Genomic DNA, 9,101 nt, shown 5'->3' on the forward strand with positions numbered 1-9,101 from the left:
TTTATGCAGTATTTGGCATGGTTATTACCGTTGGACAAGCCATTGTGTATGTAATGACCGGAATGTACGGTGATCCGACTGAAATTGGAGCTGGTGTCTGTCTTCTGATTATCATTCAGTTATTCGTCGCTGGACTTATCGTATTGCTGTTGGACGAGCTTCTCCAGAAAGGATATGGATTGGGGAGCGGAATATCTCTATTTATCGCCACCAATATTTGCGAGACCATTGTGTGGAAAGCATTCTCGCCAGCCACAGTCAACACCGGTAACTTTCTCGTTATTAGAAAAAAAATCGTAATAAGAGCATCAATTATCTAAACGTTAACTAAAATTTTATTTTTATATACTTAATAGGTCGTGGTACGGAATTTGAAGGAGCTGTAATCGCGCTGTTCCATTTGCTGGCTACCAGACAGGACAAAGTCCGAGGCCTCCGTGAAGCGTTCTACAGACAAAATCTTCCAAATCTGATGAATCTCCTCGCCACCATTCTAGTGTTCGCTATCGTTATTTATTTCCAGGTAAATTGCTGATAGGTCACAGAACATTTGCACAAGTTATAAAGTTTATATTAATTTCTTCTAATACTGGTTTTCGAACAAAAAAGTATCAGGCTGTTGTAAGTAATGACTGGACTCGAGAAATCAAATCACTTTATTTTTAGGGCTTCCGTGTGGATCTTCCGATCAAATCCGCCAGATACCGCGGCCAATACAGCAGCTATCCGATCAAACTGTTTTACACCAGCAATATCCCGATTATCCTGCAGTCGGCTTTGGTGTCCAATTTGTACGTCATCTCTCAGATGTTGGCCGTCAAGTTCCAAGGAAATCTTATAGTGAATCTGCTAGGCGTTTGGTCGGATGTCGGGGGCGGAGGACCCGCCAGATCATATCCGGTTGGCGGATTATGTTATTACTTATCACCTCCAGAATCGGTGGGTCACATCCTTCAAGATCCTGTCCACGCCATGCTCTACATTCTCTTCATGCTCGGCTCATGCGCTTTCTTCTCCAAGACGTGGATCGAAGTCTCCGGGAGCTCGGCAAAGGATGTTAGTACAACTTTCACTGAAAGGCGGTATGAATCTTCTCGACGAAGTGTAAAAATTTACGACATGCGTTATTGAACTTTTAGGTTGCTAAACAACTGCGAGAACAGCAGATGGTGATGCGAGGCCACAGAGATAATTCCATGATTCGCGAACTAAATCGATACATCCCGACCGCCGCGGCGTTCGGCGGGCTATGTATCGGGGCTCTCTCCGTACTGGCGGACTTCTTGGGCGCGATCGGTTCCGGTACCGGTATCTTGCTCGCTGTCACAATCATATACCAATACTTCGAGATCTTTGTGAAGGAGCAAAGTGAAATGGGTGGCATGAGCACGTTACTCTTCTAAACTTAATTCACCTATAGACTTGAAAAGTGAACTTTTTTAATTCTGAAGAACTGAGTAATAATTTATTGTAAAGTAAGAGAGTCGGATTGGCAGCTGTGTGTTTATGTCAAGGCTCATAGAATGGATAGACAAACACCGGCGCCAGACGAAAGTTCCCCGTTGTTATAAAAAGTCGCACATATTTAACTTACCATTGGTATATTGTTGATTCTCTGCTCAAAAGATTATATTGTCGATGACATTACTTAAAAAGAAAAAGTATATGTGCTTCTTTTACGCATAATATATTAACGTGACCATTGACACGCAATATATTTTGAAATCTATTCTGGAAATAATATTGTTTTACATTACCACTTATGATATCTTCGTTTATGCATTACCGAGAAAAAGAGAGAACGTACCCTTTATTTTTACATTAAACATTGATTCTACGCTGTGTCAAACGGTACACGAAGCACCAACTGATAGAGGCGAGATACATTGACGGAGCGTAGAGAGAGCATATAAAAACACGAACATAACATTTAATGCTCGCAAATGCAAGCGCGGAAGATGTCACAAGCCTGTGCTTGCATTGTAAGATGTAATATCTTTCGTACAACGAGCAAAACGTGTACATAGTAAGAAAGTAATTAAATATTTTCAACATTTTTTACTAGCGTTTTGAGCTCTGTGATTTGACGCGGACAGAGCCGCGTGGAAGACTCAAATGGCGTAAAAGTAAAATCGCGACATTTATATATGAATTGAACCGATTTTGCATACGATTATACGAAATAATCCATTTCAGTTAGGACGAGACACCCACCTAGGGTATTCGTGCAAGCAATTCGAACAGCGTTCGTTCACCTTAGGTACCATCCATTCCTGTATTGATAATAATGCGAAGTAAATTAATTTGTTTCTTACATATGTATTTAGGAGGAGAGGATGTGCTTTTATAAATATTACAAAACATATGTATATTTTTCTTTTCGTCTTCCTTGTTTCATTTCCTCAACAACTTCATCATCGCGTTTTGTTATGCATAATCCGCACTGTGTGGATAATCTCATCACGATTCGCTGAATGACCCTTTCCGAGAGTTGTAGAACAAATTCCTACCCATATTATTAATTGAGAATTATAACGCTCGATTATATCATAAAAAGAAGGATCCATGTATTATGTAATGTGTTACATACTTAAAAAATAGAATGTATACAAGAAACCAGTAAAGATTACTTCCTATTTTATACAGTGTGTGATTGTCATTTTCTACTTTATATTCAGGGTTGTTATAAGATACATATGAATTATAACTATTGTTATAGGATATCGATGTAACAAGGAGAACACTAAATGTCCAAATGTACTTACTGTTAATGGTGTTTAATACATGAAATCTGTGGAAATATTAAATCTTAGTATTTATAATTTTGAAACGCATGTTATAATAAACCAATTTTCTCATATATGAACCAAGTAGCTTGATAATATTATGTTAATCAATATTATCAAAACATAGCTTTTATTTGAGAAATTATCTATATGTAAGTATGTATTCTAAGTAAAAAAAAAAGAGAAAGGATAATAAATTTTCATATTATTTATTAATTATCATTTACTATCACGTACGTCAATAGTATTTACAAAATGCATATGATTAAAAATAATTTAAGTATTGTGTCTCAAAAATATATCGTATCTTATATTACTTATTTTCATTATAAAATAATGTCGAATATAAAGATCCTAAAGTGTGAATATTTGCCAGTAATACTAAACGGAGTGTATCTGTGAAACGTGCATTGGGCGATGACATATCGATGTCTCTCCAGGCTATGTTAGTGCTTTCATTTCGCGTAAATAACGCTGGAGATGGCACATTTTCGCGCATGTACGCCCACAGGCATTCCCTCATTATTGTATTTATCTGCAATTAGAAATATATTTGCAAAATCCGAATATATAAATTTAACTGAAATAATGTTACAGAATCGAAAACATACCTGGTGAGGCTGTAAAACTCGTAGGATGTCCCTAATACTCGCCAGCGGCGGTGGTAATAATTGACCAAGAGCCATTATATTGACAAGCGAAACGCCTTCCTCTGTATTCCAATTAGCCATAACGGTTGCAGTAATTCCTCTCAGTAAAACGGAACAATACGCTAACGCCGGCCTGTACCAGGCGGTCAATTCTAACAACGTCCACAATAGAGGAACATCCTTAAATTTGCGACGAATTTGTAAATCTCTTTCTATTGTTACCTGCCATATAATCAAAATTATTCTATTAGGTAATAATTAACTAGGAGGATGAATAACTCAGCGATATAGCAGTGAAATGATATCAATAATTAAGTAACGTAACACGTTAGGTATTTAACGTAAATACTACCTTTGTAAATTCCTCATCAGGCCACGGTAGACCATTGTACATAACATCAGGCGATACCAATTCAACCAACAACAAACTGACCATTGTCAGAGCGTCCAAGTTAACTGGATATCGATCTGATTCCTGGTTGCTGCAACAAGCCTATAAATAATTCAAATTGTTAGAGTATTTAATATACAATATTTTGGGCTCTATTTAATTTGATCAAATTCTCTACCTTTATGACGTCTATTAGTAACATTTTGTTTAAAGCAACGATTTCCTTATCGATCGAATTTTCCGGCGGAAGCCTTCGTGGACCGTGTCCTATCACACCAGCATGAAATACCGACGAATGTCGTTGCGCTAACATGGTGCTCGTCACCTAAAACAAGATTATTTAAATTCTACATATCTAAGTTAAATGGATCCCATATCCAACGTTAATAAAATAAAAGTAAAAGATTTTACACATATATTAAAACATATCTTCGATATCTTAAAATGTACTTTTATCATGCTTTTGTGCAAATTTTACCTGTTTATGATTTTGATGTAATAATAACATCTCTTCAAAACGAGGCTCAAATTTCTCTTTTGCGCCAAAATACTTGGCTTGCTCATTATTGATACTATTTCCTAATATCTCTCTGAGCGCCAATACGCGTGCGGACGTAGAATAACATGCCAAATCCTTCAATAAATGACATACCATCTTTACTCCTTGTTGCTTTTTTATAACATCTAAGAAAGAAATATTATCGTACACTTTGTTACTTAAAAAATAAATAGAAACGTTAGAATTATAATTACCAGTTTGAGCAATGCATGAAAAGAAATACTGTATGATCGCCCTCGTCAATTTCAGCATAAGTTCCACATCGAGAACATGATCCTTTTCGGGTGTGCTTAACAGATCCAAGAGAGTAACAATATCATTCGCCAAGTCAAAATCATCATTTTTCATCAATAAACAAGATATTTGATATAAATTAGCTCTAAGAGCTCTGCTAATCATCTGTGACTGCAATATCGCCACCTTATTTGATTTCTCCCATCTAAATGAGACGGAGAAAGATTCTAATTATTAAATTGAACTATAAAATGCTTAAATACTTTAAATTAATGACACTTGCTTCAACATTATAATAAGATTCTTGAATAACTGTCTCGAGTCCTCCTTATTTATTCCTCCGCTTTTATAATGTATCTCTCTAAGTGCTTGCTCCATGACCTGTGCAAAATAATCGTGACTGGCAAGAATATTTTCGAATCCGGATTTACTCGTGGGAAACTGTACGACGTTATTAGTGATAAGACGTATTAAGGCCGCGAGATGGAACATTGTTTGAGCTTTCATCAGCATGTAGGACGCCGTGAAGACGACTATGTTCTGATTTTGACTTCTGAGAAAACTTAGTAGTCTGACAGCCGTTTGTACACGCAGCGGATTAGGATCTAGCATCATCGGCACTATCAACGATATCTCCTGTTTGACAGAACTCAGCAGAAGGATATTGGCTGACTGCGGTCCGTGCGTTCTCAATAACAGATCGATTTCCTGTAGAACCAATTCCAGTATCTCTCGACAAATGTTTTTCACATTTTGCGCCGCATTGACGCTGTGATAGCCGACATTGCTCGTGTTCAGACTCGTATCCAGCAGTATATTGATTATCTGTGACGCGCCTTGCTCGCATCCCAACGTCAGATGCACTGTCAAGTCCATTAACGCCGCTGGTTGATTATCAAAGTATTTACACCAGTCTGCCGCAAACAATGCCAGTCGTGGTATAATGTCTGGCCTCACTGCAACAAATATGTTTTACACAATTGCACTTAATGATAATACAATTTACTTCAATACAATTTTTATTAAAAACATACATATTTGTAACACGTCGCTGGTCATTGCTTTCAAAAGAGTTTGCGAAAGCGAGGCCAGATTCAGAAGAAACGGTACCGTGGCCAATTTCTGCTTCTTGGTATCGTCGTCAAGACTCAAGTCTTCTTCCAAACTCCACTAAAAGATTATTGCGAATATATATTATATAATACGTAAACTTAAATCGAAAATATCAATGCAACAGGACAATAAAACTTATATGACGAGCTTGCCTCGAATAAGTCTAGCAGCGCTTTTCTAATATCTTGAAAATGGCTACCCGCCAAGTGTCCCAATATGCCGACAACCGAATTCAACTTTGGATTCTTAACATTATGCTCATAGCCCATGGCGCAGAAGTCTTTCAGTCCACAAGATAGCACTCTAGTGATCACAGTGTTCGGAAAACAGCTCCCTACATGAGCGACCACCCAATCAAAGTACGGACTATGCAGCACGCTGGTGTCTAACAACGCCTTGATACAAGACTCCGTATCGGAATGCATAAGGCACTGTAGACATTGAGCGGTAATGTCTATCAAAGTTCTCGTTGCACGACACGACATCCACTGCTGCAGAAAATCATTGATGCCTGCATTGACAGGCAAATTGCCACGCTTTGAATAGTCGGACGATATTTTACCTATAGGAAAATCGTACTTGACACGTCGCAGAAATATATTCTGTACAATTGTAAACGAAATATATGTACCGAGTAGGTCCAACGACCATGCTGATATGATAGGCGCCCAGGATTCTGGATTCTCATTAACGAAACTGCTCAGGATGGCGTGAATCTCTGTTATAATGCTCTCTTCGGGTATTGGTATACTCTGATTCGTCTACAAAGATCGCGATTCAGTTATTACATAAATTATACTTGTTATGCGCTGTGTAAAAGGAAGAACGTACCAAGAGTACAGCGTGCTTACCTCGATTTGGCGAACGTATTTCGTCACCGCGACGAAGAATACGTTGCAAAAATATTCGAGGACGGCTTCCCTCGCCGCGGGTACATTTTTCAGCAGGGATAGCGCCGTGCGCGTCACGTCTTGCGTATTCGTGCTGTGAGAAGGCCGGATGGCACCGGAGATAAATTTTCTAACCTCAATCAAAATATCCTGAGGCGACAAGGTCGCCGTATTGTGCAGCATTCTTCACGAGTTATCAATAATAATGCTCTAACTACAAGATATCATACAATCACATTCGCATTTCCAGTCGGATCAACGTGAATTCGTCGCATAACCGCGCCGCCTAATATCGTGGCTTTTTCCGATTGAGAGGTTAAGTTTCGTTGAATTAAAAAAAACACGAATAATTTTTTTACTTAACGTGCCGTCAACTTTATCCAATTTTACGTTTTTTGACACTTCTATTTCCGTTTTGAGAAGAAGGGGAGTCGTGTACTTTGTACGTTAACTTATCACTTTCTTTTAATTACTTCTCATCTTTTATATATTATGAATGTATAGGATGCGTCAAGAGGTTATGTTACAACACATATACATATACAAGTATCAAAAGGTTATGTTGCAACATATATATACAAAGTGTCTCTAAAATTCGCACTTGTCCGGAAGGAATTCCAAGAATCTTTTCTCGCTAATTTAATTATGTAAAAAGCTAATTATTATTCTCTTATAAAATATTACATACAAATAACGCTTTTATAATTTTACATGAAGTTAAAACAGACAATGAGTTATATGGTTAAAAAGTAGGATTATACTTTATAAATTATACTTTAGAGATTGACACATTGCACATTATATAAAATGTCCATTTAGTAAATAACTTAGATGAGCCGAGGAATTATTTTCAAGACCCAGCCTTTAAGGTGGTCGTGAAATGAGTTGTATCAGAGGAAAAACATCATCTCAACGCCTCTTCTTTTTCTCCTGCTTTCGCGGCCGGTGAGGTCTTCTCGGCGTCACCTGGGGACTGTTTTCAGAGCACTCCACGTCGCTCGGATCGTCCTGCAATTACGAGAATCATTTGCTACGTGGAAGGCCACGTTCTCAGCTCCAGTTTGCGACACTGTCCAGCTGGACGGTACCTTCAAAGCTGCCACACCGTCGGACGGACCGGCCTGATACACGACTATAGCTAACAAGCACATTATCTGGAACATCGCACCTACGTAGAGGCCGAATCTCAACAGCTGCTCGAACAGAGTCTCCTCCGCTGGCAGTAAAAGTCGCTTGAACTGCGGATCCGCGTCGGCCATCTCCACCTAATGTGAAAGGCACACAGGCATCAAATAATTTTCGTCTGCGATACAATCAATGAAATATATAAAGTTTATTACAGCGAAAAGAGAGAGCAAAGTACAACATATTTCTGAGACAAATGCGTATATAAGCGAACGAATAACGCGTACAGTCGCGTATTTTTACCGAACGATTCGCACGACGAGTGTCTCGGATGTCAACAATTTAAACCACGTTGATCCGCACGACGGAATTGAATTATTTCAATTGCACGAGGTACGTCACGTCCGCGCATCAAAATCGCGGACGCGTATAATTATCCGAGGCATCTCGTTCCATTCGTAACCTTCGTTTTACGCTCGAGGCTCCCCGGCGAGTTTTTTCCGTTCTATCTTTCTTTTTCAACGGCATTCCGTTCTTTCGTCCGGAGCTCTCGCGCGCGACACAATCCCGCGTTCTTCCTTTTCAAAGAATTCTCCGCGAAAGTCTCTTCCACGTCGCGTCGCGCCCACGTCAAAATAAGGGCCCTCGATCGACGGTACCTGATCAATCACGCTGGCACATGGTTGTCCCGCGGTATTTACGCGAGGAACATATATCTACGAGGCGAGGGAAATGTGGAGGAAATCAATAAGCGGCCGGCGGCGATGATCGCCGCCTCGTAGTCTTTCACGCGTGGCGACAGATGGTACCAACATTAGAACGCTCGTGAATGTATACGCGTGCTACGTCCTTTCCTTTCCCAGCCGCCTGCCGTCACGATCGTGACGTTTTTCGTGAAACGACAACAAAACGACGGCGCGGGCGGCGGCGGCGGTGGATCGCGGCGACTTTCGAGCACTTTCGAGAGATCGGCGGAGGACGATTCGAGTCGCGGAGATCGCGGCCTCTCGGTTTACACGCCGAGCCGAATCCGGCCGAAGTCGTCTCCGCGCGCTCTCGGCTCGACTCGGCGCGCAGTTCAGCTCCCTGACGTTGGCAGCGCACGGCGTTCGCCGCTTACCGCGCTCGTCGACAGATGGCGCGCGCGCGCGAGCGCCGCGACATCTTCCCGCGGCCGCGGTTAGCTGCGGCCAGTTCGGCGTCTGTCGTCCGGCGGAATTTGCACGCCGAATAATTAACTCGGTTGTCCTTCCGTCGCGTACACGCGTGTCTCGTCGTTCAACGTCCCGTCCAGCGATCGTTCAATCGCCGACGAGAGAACGGCGGCGAACGATAAATCCAACGCGGAAATCG

At 40.5% G+C, this 9,101-nt stretch overlaps 3 protein-coding genes across 7 annotated transcripts; 1 reads left to right on the forward strand and 2 right to left on the reverse strand.

Annotated features, from left to right (window-relative positions):
- Nucleotides 1-5: 5 nt before the first annotated feature.
- LOC112461080 (protein transport protein Sec61 subunit alpha) lies at nt 6-2,641 on the forward strand (the record flags this gene model as incomplete). Its single annotated transcript, XM_025026156.1, has 4 exons — nt 6-267; nt 357-523; nt 667-1,056; nt 1,140-2,641. Coding segments are annotated over 4 exons (1,083 nt in total), but the record flags the coding sequence as incomplete, so codon positions are not given.
- A 369-nt stretch (nt 2,642-3,010) lies between these two features.
- Nucleotides 3,011-7,144, reverse strand: LOC112461079 (integrator complex subunit 5). Its single transcript, XM_025026155.1, has 11 exons — nt 6,585-7,144; nt 6,365-6,494; nt 5,886-6,295; nt 5,655-5,790; nt 4,904-5,576; nt 4,581-4,825; nt 4,306-4,511; nt 4,006-4,152; nt 3,789-3,929; nt 3,398-3,658; nt 3,011-3,321 (listed from the first exon to the last, which is right to left on the reverse strand). Exons 1-11 carry the CDS (start codon nt 6,804-6,806, stop codon nt 3,100-3,102), a joined length of 2,793 nt encoding a protein of 930 aa, XP_024881923.1. The 5' UTR covers nt 6,807-7,144; the 3' UTR covers nt 3,011-3,099.
- A 123-nt stretch (nt 7,145-7,267) lies between these two features.
- LOC112461078 (protein anon-73B1) lies at nt 7,268-8,799 on the reverse strand. 5 transcript variants are annotated; one of them, XM_025026153.1, is made up of 3 exons: nt 8,562-8,799; nt 7,712-7,888; nt 7,268-7,631 (listed from the first exon to the last, which is right to left on the reverse strand). In XM_025026153.1, the coding sequence occupies exons 2-3, from the start codon at nt 7,880-7,882 to the stop codon at nt 7,533-7,535; spliced, it is 270 nt and encodes an 89-aa protein (XP_024881921.1). In that variant the 5' UTR covers nt 7,883-7,888; nt 8,562-8,799; the 3' UTR covers nt 7,268-7,532. The 5 variants fall into 5 exon arrangements, with proteins under 5 accessions (XP_024881921.1, XP_024881918.1, XP_024881922.1 ...); XM_025026150.1 differs by having other exon boundaries at nt 8,408-8,797; XM_025026154.1 differs by lacking the exon at nt 8,562-8,799 and adding an exon at nt 8,052-8,398.
- Nucleotides 8,800-9,101: the final 302 nt, after the last annotated feature.

Source organism: Temnothorax curvispinosus, unplaced genomic scaffold (genome assembly GCF_003070985.1).
Source record: "Temnothorax curvispinosus isolate PA1 unplaced genomic scaffold, ASM307098v1 QBEX01011026.1, whole genome shotgun sequence".
In the NCBI taxonomy this organism is placed as follows: domain Eukaryota; kingdom Metazoa; phylum Arthropoda; class Insecta; order Hymenoptera; family Formicidae; genus Temnothorax; species Temnothorax curvispinosus.